The 18,307-nt window shown below is 42.6% G+C and overlaps 1 protein-coding gene across 21 annotated transcripts in view; it reads left to right on the top strand.

The window, feature by feature from the left end:
• The window catches only part of MACF1 (microtubule actin crosslinking factor 1), a 329,876-nt gene that overhangs the window by 287,294 nt on the left and 24,275 nt on the right, over positions 1-18,307 (top strand). For all 21 annotated transcript variants that reach the window (XM_087858408.1, XM_087858405.1, XM_087858407.1 and 18 more), the window contains 22 exons: positions 541-660; positions 1,091-1,198; positions 2,076-2,294; positions 3,260-3,463; positions 5,178-5,409; positions 6,515-6,741; positions 7,227-7,349; positions 7,440-7,541; positions 8,165-8,266; positions 8,361-8,534; positions 8,626-8,781; positions 8,924-9,121; positions 9,707-9,835; positions 10,533-10,706; positions 13,246-13,401; positions 13,503-13,709; positions 13,843-13,962; positions 14,378-14,547; positions 15,614-15,773; positions 16,590-16,784; positions 17,128-17,256; positions 18,154-18,297. In XM_087858408.1, coding sequence (XP_087714534.1) covers positions 541-660; positions 1,091-1,198; positions 2,076-2,294; positions 3,260-3,463; positions 5,178-5,409; positions 6,515-6,741; positions 7,227-7,349; positions 7,440-7,541; positions 8,165-8,266; positions 8,361-8,534; positions 8,626-8,781; positions 8,924-9,121; positions 9,707-9,835; positions 10,533-10,706; positions 13,246-13,401; positions 13,503-13,709; positions 13,843-13,962; positions 14,378-14,547; positions 15,614-15,773; positions 16,590-16,784; positions 17,128-17,256; positions 18,154-18,297 — 3,549 coding nt within the window. The remainder of the gene's footprint in view (positions 1-540; positions 661-1,090; positions 1,199-2,075; positions 2,295-3,259; positions 3,464-5,177; positions 5,410-6,514; positions 6,742-7,226; positions 7,350-7,439; positions 7,542-8,164; positions 8,267-8,360; positions 8,535-8,625; positions 8,782-8,923; positions 9,122-9,706; positions 9,836-10,532; positions 10,707-13,245; positions 13,402-13,502; positions 13,710-13,842; positions 13,963-14,377; positions 14,548-15,613; positions 15,774-16,589; positions 16,785-17,127; positions 17,257-18,153; positions 18,298-18,307) is intronic.

The following is an 18,307-nucleotide window of genomic DNA, read 5'->3' as shown; positions in this document are numbered from 1 at the left end:
TAAATAGCAGTTATATAGAACGTGTTCTTCGTTTTTCTTTGTTTCTGCATGACCCTTGGGTGTTCTCCTGGGTTCTTATGCTCGTTCAGCTGAGCAGGCACTTCCTCGTTAACTGGCTCAACTGTCTGCTGCCATGTTTAATGATATATTTAAACATACAACTAAAACTACCCTTCAGTGTATGCGTAGGAAAAAGAACTGGCAGAAAGAGAGCACAGTCTCATAAAAGCATTGTGATTAGAAGTATATTTTTAAGAGTGTCAGTTTCCATTGTTGTAGGGCCACTAACTGGGTTTTGTAACTTCTTTCTGAAGAAGTTGAAATAGGATCAACTCCTATTTGTTGAAGTATAATCCGTTCCAAATTGTCTTCATCTTGATTTATGATTTTATGAAATTCTCCCCAGTTTTGGCTTTACTTCATAGATACAAACCATATTAGTGAAAATCCAGGCTTTTCTGTGTTGAAGAAATTATAATTCTAAGGAGGTGGACCTTTGTTATATGTAGTTTGTTCATTTTCCTTTAATATGTCTGTTAGTATGAGCAAGCTGCTGATGCAGAACTAGCTTGGGTTGCTGAAACAAAACGAAAACTGATGGCCCTGGGTCCAGTTCGCCTGGAACAAGACCAGACCACAGCTCAGCTGCAGGTACAGAAGGTAAGTGTAACACAGACGCACACACTGTGCCCTGAGTGAGGAGAATCTTCGCCCACTTAGAGTGACTGCAAGAGAGTTCCTGACCATCCCCAGGTGGAATAATGCAGTTTGATGATGGATAGAGATTAAAAATACTTGTTTAGGTAAGGAAGAGATTCTTTGCTTTGTGAAAAAGGGAGCAGGAGGACCATTAATTCAGGAAAGAATAGTTAGCAGTTTTCTGGATGATTTTAGGAGAGATGATACTTTTGTAAGCTACTGAAAGATAAGCACTGAAGATGCGTGGATAGGCAAAGTGTCAGCCTTCAGAGAACAGCTTTGATCTGGCTTTATCAGAGCAAGGAGTTTTTCATAGATTGTGTCTAACATTTCGGTAACACAGGCGTGGGGTCCTTTTACTTCGTGACCTAACTCTAGTTCACTTTCAAAGGCTTTCTCCATTGACATCATTCGACACAAAGATTCAATGGACGAACTCTTCAGTCATCGTGGTGAAATCTTTGGCACATGTGGGGAGGAGCAAAAAGCTGTGTTACAGGTGAATTGCATTTATTTATTCAACATGTTGTTCTTGACCATGATGAGTCAGTACAATTGTGAAATGATATTTAAGAAGGTTTTTCCTTTCTGTTACTGGTAATGGTATTAAAGTGCTGCTTGATGTTCTGGGGGGTTCACACCTCTAACCCTGTGTGCACAAATGTCCAAACAGTCCTACTGTATGATGGGAAATATATTGCAAATCCATTTTCTTTATAACCGAGGATTTGCTTCTCCAGTCCATAAGGATCTTTGAGTTACCTTTCAAAGTATCTGTGATAGATTTTTCAGAACCATATACAGATATTCTTTCTTCACGTCCTTCTAAATGATCAGACCAGTTTTGTTTTGGAAAGACCGGTTTTGTTTGTTTTTGCAGAGGTTGTGGTTAACCGCTGTTTCCTCAGAAATACTCATAAATTGAGCTACTCACTTTAAACGTATGAAGCGTAAGTGTCAGGTTTATGGAGACATTTTTGTTAGAGGAAAAATGCCAAGTGAAACTTGATGGGTGGAGGGCCCGTTGCAGGCCCTGAGGTCTTCTGTCTTGAACTGACCCACCATAATAATGCTGTGTCTGAAATTGTGTGTCTTCACTAAAAGGTTAATGCTGTGTTGTGCGTCTGACTGTTGCTCTGTTTGACTGTCTTTGAAACTACTTTCATGTGCTAAAAAGTCTAGAAAGATTACATATATGTGATAGGAAAAAAGAAAATTCAGATAAGTATAAGGAAAATATAAATCACTTGTAATTTTGCTCAATTAATCCATTTCCGAGCATTAAAAACCAAAGGTTTTTAATGTATATACACTTATATTTTTCCTTAAAAGAAGGGTTCATAAGAGTAATAAGTATTATACTTTGTTGTTCATAGGAAAAGACAGAGTCTCTAATACAGCAGTACGAAGCCATTAGTCTGCTCAATTCAGAGCGTTACACCCGCCTTGAGCGGGCCCAGGTCTTGGTGAACCAGTTTTGGGAAACTTACGAGGAGCTCAGCCCCTGGATTGAGGAAACCCGGGCACTGATAACACAGTTACCTCCTCCGGCCATTGATCATGAGCAGCTCAGGCAGCAGCAGGAGGAGATGAGGGTAAGGAGCATGCTGGCTTTTATTTCATTGCAGAACTGAACATGGGCTCCATGATTTATTTGAAAACAACATATGCATTAGTGCCTACCTGGTGTAAGTTCTGTGTTAGGAAATTAATTCTTAATCAGAATTTCTTTGCACAATACAAACGCATACCTGAATTCTTTCCCTTGTCCTTAAAATGAATGCGTTAAAGAAAAGCATGGAGATATCAGAGCCCGGGGCATTTAGAAGTAAAGAACTAAGTAAACACCAAGGGAACTTTTCATCTTTCCAGCCACCGAGGGATGTTGTGAGATGGGTGTGGCTGGGTGGCTTTTTCCATTTGGTTCGGCCCTGGTTGGAGTGGGAGCCTGAAGAAAGGGCAGAGAGCATTTGTGGCATGTAGTTTAGGGGAAAAGGGGATCTGTAGACACTTAATGCTGTTACCATTAAAGATAGTTTTTAATGTTTCTTTTATTTGTGGTTAATGGCTTGTGCTTCCTTTCTCTGTGTTCCTATACGTGGAAGGATATAAACTGAAGGAACCGGCAATAAAGTCAAGGAGTGGTTGGATTATTAGTAATGTTGCCATTTGTGCCTTGTCTTGCTAATGTCTCTCAGTTTGGGGAGGGAGACAGGTATTTAACCATGTAAATTATAATACCGTACACAGGAGTGTTTATATATACAGAAGAGGGGGATTAAACTTGTATCGGCGGGGACGGGTGGGGGGAGTAAGAGAGGATGTGTCTGGGAAGGCTTCCTGGGTGATGGGACATCTGATGGCTTTCGAAAATTAGGTTTAGGTAGTGTTAGAACCTCAGACTTAAGTGTTCGGTTTTTCTTTCATAAATGGTGAGATGCTGGGACTTGCTGGTTTTTAGCAATTCAGTTTGTTCCTCTCAAAGTTGATATGAGCTCTGATCAAAATATTTAAGCAAATTAAACTGGTACAAAAACGCTCACTTTATTTTTTTACATAGCAACTCAGGGAATCCATTGCCGAACACAAACCCCATATTGATAAGCTGCTAAAGATAGGCCCACAGCTAAAGGAGTTAAACCCCGAGGAGGGGGAAATGGTGGAGGAAAAATACCAGAAAGCAGAAAACCTGTATGCCCAAATAAAAGAGGAGGTGCGCCAGCGGGCCCTGGCCCTCGACGAAGCTGTTTCCCAGTCGGCTCAGGTATGTGTGTGTCTTAAACGCATGACCCCTCAACCTGTCCTGTAGTCTAAGCAGGAGGACTCTGTGTCAGGCGAGCCCCTGCGGTCTCGAATGTCTAGACCAGCATGCTGATGATACATCATCAGTAGACCAGGAACCTTGGCCTGTCTACATTTTCATTCCAAGGAACATTGGTATACTGACACTGTAGGGGGGTAAAACTCATCTCGGCTGGCATATATCGTCTGTGGACAGTTTCCTTGAAAACTTTATATTGTGATGAGTCTTTAGCAGGGATGATTTTGGATAAATTCACCTTGAAGCAACAAATGTGTCAAGAAAAGTCCGATTCCTATTTGGCTTTTTACTTTTGAAATTTAGAGAACAGCACATGAATTTTCTTATTCAGGAGGCCACCAGCTAGTTCCTGGTTCAGAAAAAGATGCTTGAGTAGGGAGAAGTAAGAGCCAAAGAGAAACATAAACCACCAGCAGTGGACTTTAAAGCATGTAACTACATACTTTTCAACTAATATATTACTGTTAGTGGTATTTTTGTCATGTCTGGGTATTTTATTCCTATGTTTAGTGTCAATATTCTTGGTTAATATTTGTACTTACTCAAGTTTCTCCCCCCACCTTCCGTCCCATCTCTCACTCACATTGTGGAATGTGTTACTTTGTGTTGTTGCTGCCTGCTCCTGTCTTCCCCACATCGTCACATTTCATTGTTGTGTTGACCGCGCCCACCATTACAGATTGCAGAGGTAAGGTGCCCACCGCCACTGGGATTACGGGGTTCTCATGAAGCTGAGAATTGAAAGAATTTACCTATAAGGAAATTTCCTTAACTTCAGTGAAATAAGTTTTATTAGTGTGGTTTATTATGCCAGTCTCACCTGGGGTGAAACCTAGAAGTGAGGTAGTGGTGGGGAGTGATTTTGTTGAGGAAATCCCACTGTGTCTTCCCTGTAAGACACTTAGAGTTGATAAGCCTTATTCCAGTGAATCCAGAGTCGGTTCTAGAGAGCTTTTGGGGAGCAAGCTTATCTTCATTGTTCCCTTCCCCCCTTCTCTGCTTCAGATTGTAAATGAAAATTTTATGATTATAGTCATGTTATTCAGATACCAGAAAAGTGGGAAGATAAATTGTTCTTTTAGAATAAACATAGATTTGGCCTTCCTTAATTACCTTTCATCATGCCAACATTTTCCCTTCTCACTGTTACATATGGTGGGTTATTAAATTGCATGCCATTTACCTTTAATCTCCAAATCATGTGGTATATTGAGTTCCCCATTCATGTACACAGTTGGTGGAGGGCCTCTAACTTGTTGGTCTAATCTGTTGCATGCAAATGTCATCTGAGATGTTGACACACTGACTCTCACCAGTTTCATGGTCTTGTCCCTTTCTTGTCACACTAGTTGGAGTAGGGAGAGTATTGTGACAGCACTAAATGACTGGAGTTGATTTCTGGCATATTACTTATATCTTTTTGTTTGTTTGTTTTGAAAATAAACATCTACTTTCTTTTTTTGATGGGCCAGCACTGGTATGCTATGCCCAAACCAGTTTCTTAGGCCAAACCTAACACTTGACAGCCATCAGGCTAGGCTGAATGCAAGTTATCCTAAACAGTAGTAGATTTATACCCTGGCCTTGTTCCCTAACATTTCCCCCAGAAATGTGGTGAAGTATTACTGTGATGGCTAATGGTCCAACATTTGTTTAGTTCCATGATAAAATTGAGCCCATGTTGGAGACTCTGGAGAATCTCTCCTCTCGCCTGCGTATGCCACCACTGATCCCTGCTGAAGTAGACAAGATCAGAGAGTGCATCAGTGACAATAAGAGCGCCACTGTGGAGCTGGAAAAACTGCAGCCTTCCTTTGAGGCCCTAAAGCGCCGTGGAGAAGAGCTCATTGGGCGATCTCAGGGAGCTGACAAGGATCTGGCTGCAAAAGGTGCTTGACGAATCTAATTTTTTCTTTCTTTCTTTCTTTCTTTCTTTCTTTCTTTTCTTTCTTTCTTTCTTTCTTTCTTTCTTTCTTTCTTTCTTTCTTTCTTTCTTTCTCTCTCTCTCTCTCTCTCTTTCTTTCTTTCTTTCTCTTTCTTTCTTTCTTTTTTTAAGTGGGCTCCATGCCCAGTGTGGGGCTTGAACTCAAGACCCTGAGAACAACACCTGAGCTGAGGTCAAGAGTCAGATGCCTAACCTAGTGAGCCACCCAGGTGCCCCTGAATCTAATTAATTTTTAAAGAAAATCGGTAGAATAAATTCTAGGCTGTGGTTACTCCAGCATCCCACCAGGTATATTTCATTGAATGTGAAGGCAGGCCCCAAGTAGTGAGTATTCCACAATGTCATTTGGAAGTCATTTGGAATCCAGAACACATCTCCCCCATTAAAACAAGATTATAATCGGTAGATTCCCAAGCCAGGAAACCAATGCTCTTTTAACCCCGAAAATGAGTAAGCTGCAGTATCCATAGTAGATGGAACATAACTACCTTTTGTAATGCTTTATGTGGGAAACACAGTTTCAACACAGAACACTGGAAACAGAGTTCTCATCTCAGCCCCCTTATAAGTTAGGTCTTTTAGTTTTGTTTTTGGTTTTTTTAAGATTTTATTTATTTCAGAGATAGACAGCACGTGAGCAGGGGGAGGAGCAGAGGAAGAGGGAGCAAGAATCTCAGGCAGACTCCCGACTGAACACAGAGTCGGATGCAGGGCTTGATCTCAAGACCCTGAGATCATGACCTGAGCCAAAATCAAGAGTCAGACGCTCAACCGACTGAGCCATCTAGGTTCCCCTTGGCCTTTTGTATCTTAGCCATACCTTTATGTTAGATGATAACTCATTTTCACATTACCTCTGTGATCTCTTTCTGTGGGAGACCCACATAAGTGGAAAATACAAATGTCAAAATAAGAAAGCAAAGGTAGAAAACTGTTCTTCAGTTTAAATTTTTAGAGCTTTTTAAAGGATAAGAACTAGGCGAAATTTCTGATGATGCAGATTCAAGTACTTAGAGAGTCCCATTCATATCTATTCTTTATTCCCTCAGAAATCCAGGACAAATTAGATCAAATGGTATTCTTCTGGGAGGACATCAAAGCTCGGGCTGAAGAGCGAGAAATTAAGTTCCTCGATGTCCTTGAGCTCGCAGAGAAGTTCTGGTATGACATGGCCGCTCTCCTGACCACTATCAGAGATACCCAGGACATCGTGCATGACTTGGAAAGCCCGGGCATTGACCCATCTATCATCAAACAGCAGGTGGAAGCTGCTGAGGTGAGACAGAAGCAAACCCATCCTCCCCAAAATCAGTTATCCAGGTGGGAGGGAGGGATAGGAGGAGAGAATCTGAAGCAGACTCCGTGCTGAGCGCAGAGCCCAACAAGGGGCTTGATCCCACGACCCCCATGATAGATTTCTGGCTGTAGATTATAATCTCTTGGAGGCTGGAAGCATGAACCTTTGGTAAACTATTGAAGCTCATTAGACCTTCCCTAGACTAGTTTATACATATTCTTATATAGATAAATATATTTCATACATCTATGTAGTATGTGAGAGAGACAACTAAAGAGAAATGAACCGAGTCTGAAGTTTCACTGTCTGGGTAGGTGAAATATGAAGGACATTGAAAGGCTTTCATGAAATTGACAGTTCTGTTCAACATCTGCTATTGATGAGGGTATAAACTACATTTGCAAAGTTTGGGAAGTTCTGTTCTGCTTTCTGTTTTGGCTCACGTTCTGTTCATTTACATGTAGACTATTAAGGAAGAGACAGATGGTCTGCATGAGGAATTGGAGTTTATTCGAATCCTTGGAGCAGATTTGATTTTTGCCTGTGGAGAAACGGAGAAGCCCGAAGTGAAGAAGAGCATTGATGAGGTGTGGAAAAATGGATATGGAATTCAGATGACACATGAGTGGACTCATACTGAAGACTGATATTAATGAAAGAATCTGTTTTTCCCCCAGCTGAATAATGCCTGGGAGAGCTTAAACAAAACCTGGAAAGAGAGGCTAGAAAAGCTTGAGGATGCCATGCAGGCCGCTGTGCAGTATCAGGACACACTTCAGGTGAGAGGCCACAGGGTGACCACCACAGAAAGAAGATTCTGTGTTCTTTTTGTCATATTCCATATCCAGCGTCAGAGTGGATCACCTTTACAGGACTGGGGCATCCTCAAACCTAAGACAGTGCTGTTTTGGTATTTCTAGCCTAAGTTTCCCATTCCTAGTGAGAAAAGTACTGATCTCCCAAGTTCTCCTCTTCTTGCCATGGTTTCATCATCATCTTTACCCTCAGGGTGGCTCTGCAGTGAAGCTGATCGTACTGTGTAAGTCCCTGCTTGCCAGAGGTTCCAAACCCACGTTACCTTGAAGTGCAGCTTGGCACAGTACTTTCACCCCACCCTGAGCTTGCTAGGTGGCCATGATAAATACTAACTTTTATTCACATTTAGTTTTTCCAGAGTGTAGTTTATTTTGGACGTTATCCTAAGAACACTGGCTCCGTTCTTCAATCTCCATATCACTGGAGTAAAGATCATTATCCCTTACCTCTGCCTCCCACCTAAAAACACAAGCAGCACAGGGTACTTTGAATTCTGTCTGCTTATTTCAGCAGAGATAATGCTAATTCTCTCCCAACAGCTGGTGCTTTTTTTTTTTGGTTTTTGACGTTTGTATTTTTATTTTAGGCTATGTTTGACTGGCTAGATAATGCTGTGATTAAGCTCTGCACCATGCCCCCTGTCGGCACGGACCTCAACACTGTTAAAGATCAGATAAATGAAATGAAGGTTTGTCACTGGGAGTGGCTTTGGAAGAAGGGTTGCTTTTTCATTTGTTTTTAAAGACTTTGTTTGATGTTAATATGAAGTCTGTCTTTGGTAGGAGTTCAAAGTGGAAGTTTACCAGCAGCAAATTGAGATGGAAAAGCTCAATCACCAGGGTGAACTGATGTTAAAGAAGGCTACAGATGAGACGGACAGAGACATCATTCGAGAACCGTTGACGGAACTCAAACACCTCTGGGAGAACCTGGGTGAAAAAATTGCCCACAGACAGGTGAGGCAAATGGTAGAGTCCATCATTGGACAACTAGCTGCTGTTTTCTAATTTCCTGACAAATGTTTCCTTTATATCTTTTCCTGAGTAGCACAAACTAGAAGGTGCTCTGCTGGCCCTTGGCCAGTTCCAGCATGCCTTAGAGGAACTGATGAGTTGGCTGACTCACACTGAGGAATTGTTAGACGCTCAGAGACCAATAAGCGGAGACCCAAAAGTCATTGAAGTTGAGCTCGCAAAGCACCATGTAAGTGCTCAGTTTTCCTCTCTAAGCCTGTTGGTTTGAGACCAGTGTTGTCACCAGGAACCTTCTGATGTTGTGTGCACCGTAGAGAGCCAGGCTTGATGATGTATCCATGGAAATAAATGGCGTTCAACTTTTTTTTTAGGTTCTAAAAAATGACGTTTTGGCCCATCAAGCCACAGTGGAAACCGTCAACAAAGCTGGCAATGAGCTTCTGGAGTCTAGTGCCGGAGATGATGCCAGCAGCCTAAGGAGCCGTTTGGAAACCATGAACCAGTGCTGGGAGTCGGTGTTACAGAAAACGGAGGAGAGAGAGCAGCAGCTTCAGCTGACCCTGCAGCAGGTACGTGTGTCGCCAGGCCGGGTAGGTGGGGCTGTGCACGTCACAGCACCCGGAGGAGCGCCTGTCCGAGTCAGTCAAAGGAAAGCAGTTGGGAGTAGAATCCCCTCCACTCTTATGTCTTAAGAGGAAGGTCAGTTCCGTGCTAGAACTTGTCTGGAAAGAATACCTTTGATTGAGTGGTTCTTTTTGGATTTGTTTGTAGTCTAGTCTCTTCAGTTACTATTCAAAGTTAGTAGATCTTGGCTACGACAAAGCTTGCTGACGGATTCGGTTATTTCTTGCATCAAGTCAGGATTCCTCCCGCCCCCCCACCCCCCCGCCAGTCCATCTACAATAGTACCTAAGTCATTCAGTTCATCAAGTTATTATCAGACATCAATGATAGGTTATAATGAAGTAAAAGGATTCTGCTAGATTCTAGAAATAAATAACTATATTGGCTCCATGCTAATCCAGCAACAGAACCACCCTGAGAGCAGCCCAGAATTCCTCCCTCAGGATAGGCTCCTCATATGGTCATTTAGGAAGTCTACTTTTGAAGCTGAGAATTGACCACTGACCTTGCTGATATGTCTTTTCTCAAAGGCCCAGGGTTTCCACAGTGAAATTGAAGATTTCCTCTTGGAACTGACTAGAATGGAGACCCAACTTTCTGCCTCTAAGCCCACAGGAGGACTTCCTGAAACTGCTAGGGAACAGCTTGATACACATATGGTAATAGACATTTCTTGAAGTTGAACATAAACCCCTGTTCAGCAGCTCCTTACTGAATTCACAGACGTGTATGTATCTGAGAGTCTGCAAAGTATGCATTTTTACCGACAATCTAGTACAACCTTAAGGATGGCTGCTTTTATGTGGGCGTTAATACCCCTACCACAGGCAGCAGTGGTGACGGGAAAGCTTGACTGGAAATACATTGGTGAATTTTGAGTTGGTCAGTCGCTTGGCACAAGGATATTGACTGGAAGGTGAGAGCATGAAGAAGACAAACACATAACACAGATGTGCCTCCACTTAGGAAAAGAGTGTTTGGGGCACTTAAGGAAGTCAGTAGATACTGACAATATTTTACGAAAGGGGCTGAGGGGGAAAAAAGGCAACATAATTTCTAGGCAAATGTTTGAGGAAACAGAAATAAATTATTGGGGTCTATTTTTGTGATCTCTGATCCTTAAAGAAATCCTCTTTACTTGATAACAAAATTATTTTAATTTTAATGAAGAATGGTAGGATTCATTGCTCAGCAGTTGAACTGAATCCAAAAGAAATGGTTTTAATCAAGAGTGAGGCCTTCCTGGACTTTTCCAACTGTGCTCATAAATCTGTGTGTGGGTGTCTCTCGGGGAATTGGCATTGCCAATCTCTTTCTTGCCTCTTTTTTTTTGTTTTTGTTTTTGTTTTTTTGCAGGAACTCTATTCCCAGCTGAAAGCCAAGGAAGAGACTTATAATCAACTGCTTGACAAGGGCAGGCTCATGCTTCTAAGCCGTGACGACTCTGGGTCTGGCTCAAAGACAGAACAGAGTGTAGCTCTCTTGGAACAGAAGTGGCATGTGGTCAGCAGTAAGATGGAAGAAAGAAAGGTATCACCACAAAATACAGTGTGTGATTACTGGGCTTGAGTAGTTTGCTTGGCGATTACATGTAATTACCATCTAGTTTCTGTGAAGATTCTTCAAAGACCAGTACATGGTACCAGAAGTTTCAGAACTGATACCCTCAGGATCGCTTTTGTGCTAATCAAGCTGTCTTTTCTGCTGTTAAATTTCTATTTTGTATCTGTGTCAAGTTGCATTGATGGTACTAGTTTCTGCTGATATTTGCTTTTATTATTTATTCCTTTTCTGCCTTTACCAGTTAAGACATCACAGGCTGTTACTGCTCAGTGATGGACTTATATAGCCCATATTAATCACCAATTCGTGTTCCTACTGAAAAACAAGGTTAAGTTGGAGTCACTGGTTTGGGATTGGGAGGGTCGGAACAGCATGCAGGAAGTCGGGCTAATATTCTCCGCAAGGAATTTGGACTCTAGTATAAATGGAGTGTGCAGAGAATTTTACTAAAAATTGGGAGACAGGTAGATTATGTGACCTCTTCCCGTTCTTCTTCAAAAATCAAATTCTCTTCAAAAGAAAAGTGATCAGGGATCAAGGCCTCAAAACATTGGTTTTATGAATACCGAGTTTTGGAGTATCCCTCAACACTGTGCAGATCAAATATAAGATACGTGTTCAAATCTGTTGACGACATCCATTCATTCAGTGGTTCTTAAGCATGTATGTACCAGGCACTGTGCAGCTAGGTGTATAGTGGAAGCAAAGGCGTGGACCCTATCATTTTGAAATTCAGTGGGCAGAAAGGACATGAAACAAATATTCACATATCTAATGAACATTTTGAGAGAAGCATTAATTTCCTAGAATTCTTTTAGTGTGGGGTCTGGTACTTCTCTTATATGAAGAATGACCAGAGGAGCTGAGTGTAAGGCTTTGTTCTAATTCTTAGACTATCCTCTGTTATTCCTGCAGAATGCAGAACTAAGACTAATTAAAGAATCTGAGGCAGATTTTGGCTCATAATCAAGAAGTTTCTAGAAGGTTTTCCCATCAATGGAGCAGGTTGCCTTAAGAAATAGTGATCCATCACTGGTGGAACTGGTCCAACAAGGGCCGCATATCAAGGATAGTTATTTTGGATTTCGTAGGACATTACACTTCAGTTTCACTAAAGTCATTTATTAAATGTGTGTGGTGGTATCTAGATAGAAGATACAGATAAAATGATGTGGAGAGATGTCCTGTCATCTAGGGACTTGCATTTCTGTGATAAATTTGAGGGAGATTTTCTTCTTCCTTTTAATTGGTTTTTGATTGGGTCTTACGTTTTTGTAACATTCATTATAGTCTTTTTCTAGGTTACAAAAGTAACCTGAAAACACAAAGAGAAAAACCTCTACAGTATGACTCAGTTAACAGCAATTAACATTTATCATGTACGTCTTGGGTTTCTATGAGTATTTTAGATACATTCATTTTTAACAACATGTCATTATTCCACTGTGCCTGCCTGGTAGATGGGCCAGGGACAGAGGCCCTCACTTAGGTATGTGGGTAGAGCTTATCTCTGAGGGTGGAGCTTGTAGACTCTGGAATTGGGTTGTATTCTTGGGCAGTGGCACATGCCCCGAATGAGCCATTGTTTTTGCCATTGTGATTTAGATCGAAGTGTCTAAAAATTTATATCTAATGTTGCCAGATTTTTGCTTAGAATTTATGGCTCTTATCACCTTTTCTTCTTGTAGCTTAAAAAGGAGCTTCAGGGGTGCCTGGCTTGCTCTGTCAGTGGAGCATGCGACTTTTTTTTTTTTTTTTTTTTTTTAAGATTTTATCGATGTATTTGAGAGAAAGAGAGCATGCACACAAGAGGGGAGGGGCAGAGGGAGAGGGAGAAGCAGACTCCCCGAAGCCTGATGTGGGGCTCACTCCCAGGACCCCAGGATTGTGACCTGAGCTGAAGGCAGACGCCTCCCAAGCACCCCAGGAGGATGCAACTCTTGATCTCAGGGTTGTGAGTTCAAGCCCCACGTTGGCCCTAGAGCTTATTTAAAAAAAGAATAAGCTCCAGCCTCATACATTTTCAGGGGCTGTGTTTTCTGAAAACACTTAAACAGCACTGCATAGGCATCATCGTTAACAGTAAAGCGCTTTTCATTTAGTTGTTTTTACACCACAAAAGTACATTCTAGGGAAGTGAGGCTTTGCCCCAAACAAGTTGCAGCCCCTGCAGCTGTCACCGCTAAAGGATCTGTTCACTTAAATTTACTGAATAGTTTCATCCCTATTCTTTAATGTCCCAGGAAGTGGGGAATGGAAGAGAAAGCAACATAGCTGCAAATCGTGCTCTTTCCTTTTCATATGTGGTTGTTTTGGTTTCAGACACTAACGTTGAATTGCCCCCCCCCCCTTTTTGTAAGCAAGGCATGTTTGGAGGTTGATTAAATGAGGCTTCCTTTTTAGAGGTCATTTCATTTGGTGTACAATTCACGCCTTTGTCCTTGAAGCTACAATTCCTGAATTCGGCACTTTCTCCTTTTGTGTGTGTGTTTTAATTAAAATTCAGTCAAAGCTGGAAGAGGCCCTCAACCTCGCAACGGAATTCCAGAATTCCCTGCAAGAATTTATCAACTGGCTCACTCTAGCAGAGCAGAATCTCAACATCGCCTCTCCTCCCAGCCTGATTCTAAATACTGTCCTTTCCCAGATTGAGGAGCACAAGGTAACTATGACGTTACGATGTTCCCTTTTTGAAAGGACTAGTTGGAAGAGAAGCTCCTCTATGTTGTTCTCAGTTTAAAAAGAGCAACGTTTTCCCCTCAGGTGTTCGCTAATGAGGTCAATGCTCATCGAGACCAGATCATTGAGCTGGATCAAACTGGGAATCAGTTAAAGTTCCTTAGCCAAAAACAGGACGTTGTTCTGATCAAGAATTTGCTGGTTAGCGTCCAGTCTCGATGGGAGAAGGTTGTCCAGCGGTCTATTGAAAGAGGGCGATCACTGGACGATGCCAGGAAGCGGGCAAAACAAGTGAGTTATGGAAGAAAGGCACCAATTTATTGAACAACCTTGGGATGCATGTGTGGAGTCTCTGGAATGAGTTGCATGAAAGTGTAGTTTGCATAGTCATTCCTGTTATAAGTTATTTTTTATGTAATTGTAGTTCCATGAAGCTTGGAAAAAACTGATTGACTGGCTAGAAGATGCAGAGAGTCACCTGGACTCGGAGCTGGAGATATCCAATGACCCAGACAAAATTAAACTCCAGCTCTCTAAGCATAAGGTAAAGCGGTTCATGGCTCTTAGGTCGTGAGCTTGGTATTCACTGAAGATTGCTAAAAACGGAGGTCAGAGCTAGTCAAAAGAAAGTCAGTTAATGTTGGAAAGTCAAAGTGATGAAACCAGCACTCCATTTTATATCTAGACCATGTCTAACCATAAGAGTCGTTCGTTTGAATAACAGTTCAAACAAAGTGATTGTGGGAGTAACCAGTTAAAACTACAGGTTTTAGAAGTTGTCACTGCTGTATATGGTATAAACAAAAATTTATAAATTTCTTAAGGACAAGCTGTTGTTCAAGAGGTAGTGACATTCATATTTTGATTACCAACCTGAGTACTGAAAATTTTTCTTTGTTCCAAATCAAGATGTCATCTGACTTTTAGCATCGGTTTTTTTCTTTCCTTTTTGGAAACAGGAGTTTCAGAAAACTCTTGGTGGCAAGCAGCCTGTGTATGATACCACAATTCGAACTGGCAGAGCCCTGAAAGAAAAGACTTTGCTTCCTGATGACACTCAGAAACTTGACAATTTACTGGGAGAAGTCAGAGACAAATGGGATACTGTTTGTGGCAAGTCTGTGGAGAGGTAAGTGTGAATATTTGCTTTGTGGCTCTGTATATTATCCCAAAACTAACAAAGACTGTTACTGGATTCCATAAAATGGCCATAAAGCTAATGCATCAATAATAGGTTTTGTGACATCTCAATATTTCTAGTTCATTCAATGAGAGTTATGAAATAAGTCGAATAAAATATTAAAATTCTCATTTAAGCTTGAATCCTACCGTATTAGAGGCCCGTAAACTCAAGTCAATAGCAACAGATTACTAACTCCAAATATTTGTCAATGACCAGTTTGTGATACTAACAGGTATCTCAGGCACTCTCTCACTGTGTCAGCGAGCAAAACCTCTGGATGCATCACCTCATTCCACGATCATAATGCCTGACTTTACTGGGTGGTTACTGCTGAGCACATGCCAAACAGATGCTACTAATTTAATCCTCGTAACAACCACTGAGGGGGATACTGTTATTCCCCTTTTACAGATGAGGAAAAATGATCATAAAGGGGTTTCTTAACTCCCCCACAGGGTCACTCAGCTACTAAGCAGCAGAGCCGGGGTTTGAAGCTATTAGATTTGGTTCTGTAGGTTGTACTTTTATCCACTATGCTGTGTAAGTAACACGGTACGTTTGTATTATTTGTACTCCCTTTTTTTTGGATGAGGTGACTGAGGTTCAAAGAGGGGATGAGAAAGTCCTGGGTCACACAACTGGTGTAGAGCTAGGAGTTGCAATCCTGACTACAGAACGTGACCAAAACCATCATCCTCTACCTGAGTGGTGTAAAATGATTAACACAGATCTTGGGTCATTAGGGTATATCCTCGTGTGTAACCGTTGGACTCTTAAGGTGCCAGGAGGGCATCTGTACCACCTGCTACACTACACTTACTCCATTCTAGGAGTAGTTGGATGAAAAATGTCTAGGAGTATCTCTCAGTCACTTTTTACTCTTTGCAAACCAGTCCAGCATGGAGGGCCCTCTCTCTCGAGCTCAAGCAGTATTCCATTCCGCAGTCAGAACTGTGAGCCACCCGAAGAAAAGGGATCTCTGCAGACAGTGAGGTTTGTGTGCTTTTCTCAGGCAGCACAAGTTGGAGGAGGCCCTGCTGTTTTCGGGCCAGTTCATGGACGCTCTGCAGGCCTTGGTCGACTGGCTGTACAAGGTGGAGCCGCAGCTGGCCGAGGACCAGCCCGTGCACGGGGACCTCGACCTCGTCATGAACCTCATGGACGCCCATAAGGTGAGGGGCGGGAGCCGGGCCGCCTGAAGCCAGAGCCGGCGGGTCGTCCGCCTCTGCGGGCCTTCTGCTCATGCTCCCCATCCGGGGGAGAAAGGACGTCAAAATGAGCCTGTGTCTCCTCGTCGGAGAGACGGCCGCTCCTCACTCTGTGTACTTAGACTATTACTGGGATTCTGCGTCAGTCACACAGATTTTACCGATTGCTTTGATTCCGATTTGGCAGTGTGTAAAGTTCACCTTGGGGTTTTCCCCCCCTTCCTCTTTGTATCTCTCCATTGCGTCACACAATGAATTTAAACTTAGGAGCCCCTCAAGATATCCATTTCCACTGACTCCTAAAATGAAAATGAGTTCTTGTTTTAATTGCTTTTGGCCCTAGCAAGCCCAGCACCATGCACAGCAATGTTTATGTGTAACCTACATCTGTCGTGTTAACCTCCGTACTGTCCTCTTGTTTTAGCACAGAGCATTCAGCTTTACTTGAAATTACATCAAACTCTTACTGTGCACGTGACAGATGTGTTCTTACTTAACTCCCACAGTTCTGAAAATTTCGCTATAACATCATTCCTGTGTTCCAAGTTAGGAAACTGGGACTCCAGCTAAGTAACTTACCCAGGGCCATGCCACTTACCTTTAGAGCCACCTCTCCCGGTGGTTCTTTCTCACACATCGTCCTGCCTCTCTCTGCGTAAAAGACACATGACTGGAACCTACCGAGGATAAAGGAACTAAGAGATTCCTTTCCTCTGTGGTTTTGCTTTTTGGGTTCAAAACATTTCTCAGTAAATTAATTCCTCTGTTTTTCTTTTCTAGGTTTTCCAGAAGGAACTGGGAAAGCGAACAGGAACCGTTCAGGTACTGAAGCGGTCGGGCCGAGAGCTGATTGAGAACAGTCGCGATGACACCACGTGGGTGAAAGGACAGCTCCAGGAACTGAGCACTCGCTGGGACACTGTGTGCAAACTCTCTGTCTCCAAACAAAGCCGACTTGAGCAGGCCTTAAAACAGGTCAGAGACTTTGGTGGGGACAACCCAAGGGGGAAGATCTGAGCAGATTCATTCTTGTTTCTTTATTAGGATCAGTTCCAGCCAGCCTCAAAAGGAACAAAAGGTCAAACATTGATATTGTGAATGTTCTACAAGATTTTAACATCCATTTGTATTAGAGAGAAAAAAATTTCAGTTGGTTTTCCAGGATCTACAAATGAAAGATGACCTCTGTGGGGGGCCTTGATACGGCCAGCAGCGCCTATGATGCACTGAGTTCAGGCCCAGCCCCGTCCCTGGCATACCCCAGTGTTCAGTACCTGGTCTGCAGAGAAGTTCAGTCTCTTGTGCTTGGTTATTTCAGGCGGAAGAGTTTCGGGACACAGTCCACATGCTGTTGGAGTGGCTTTCTGAAGCAGAGCAAACGCTTCGCTTTCGGGGAGCACTTCCCGATGACACAGAGGCCTTACAGTCTCTCATTGACACCCACAAGGTAATCCAGCCCCAGGGTTCAGTGACCCAGGCCACCCACCAGGGTGAGGGCTGCCCACCACCAAAAGAGAGCAGCTTTTGCTTGGGAATTTCAGACCACACGTCAGAAGGACTGAATCCAGAATGGGCCCAGCTTACTGGTTTATAGTAGGGATGAGAGGCAAATCACCAGTGGGGTTTGTGACACCTTAAAGGTCTTTCATTTGTTTTTACAAAAGTGATGCATGTTGATAGAAAACAAGTAAAACAACATGATATCATATAAAGAAAACTGTGGACTAGTCCACCCTCTAGACTTCTCGCCTGCACACAGCTTGGTTTGGCTTTCTTTATGTTACCAGCTTCGGGCCCTGAGCCTCTTGCAGAATATGATGCAGTATCTGGGGCCATAATCTGTCCTAATAAAAAGGAAAATACTTCCTTTTTTACTTTTTGTGTTACCCACCAGGCGATTTTAATCTTGGTTTTGGCATTGGGTATTCTGTTGCTGGTATTTCTAAAGCATTACAGTGTTTTATAGTTGTCATTTGTCCAAGACAGTACTGTTTGTTTATACACACAGAAGTGAATTAAAACAGGATTTTTAAAAAGGGAGAAAGGAACTCAGAATAGGGCAAGGGTCACGCCCAACCTGGGAAAGGGGGCACCTGCCTGTGTCCTTCCTCATTCTTGTCGTCTGTAGCAGAGACAGTCATTCTTACGTAAACCCTTCACCTCCTCACATCTTTCAGAACTGGAAAGAAAGTACCAGAGACACCAGGATGGAGGCTTGTAGGGCCCTGTGTGAACACACACGGAGGAAAAAATACGTTGAAATCTTTCCCCCCTCACAGTGTAAACTCACAGTGCCGCTAGAGTAGATTTCTTCAGTTCGGGTTTTCAAATCTTTTTTGTTTAGGAGTTCATGAAGAAAGTGGAAGAAAAGCGAGCGGATGTTAGCACAGCGGTAGCAATGGGAGAGGCCATCCTGGCTGCCTGCCACCCCGATTGCATCACTACCATCAAGCACTGGATCACCATCATCCGAGCTCGCTTTGAGGAGGTGAGTTCCT

Source organism: Ursus americanus, chromosome 33 (assembly GCF_024610735.1).
Source record: "Ursus americanus isolate L20-20 chromosome 33, mUrsAme1.1.p, whole genome shotgun sequence".
NCBI classification, from domain to species: domain Eukaryota; kingdom Metazoa; phylum Chordata; class Mammalia; order Carnivora; family Ursidae; genus Ursus; species Ursus americanus.
Note: the sequence above shows the minus strand (reverse complement) of the source record. Positions and strands in the feature narration are given on the sequence as shown.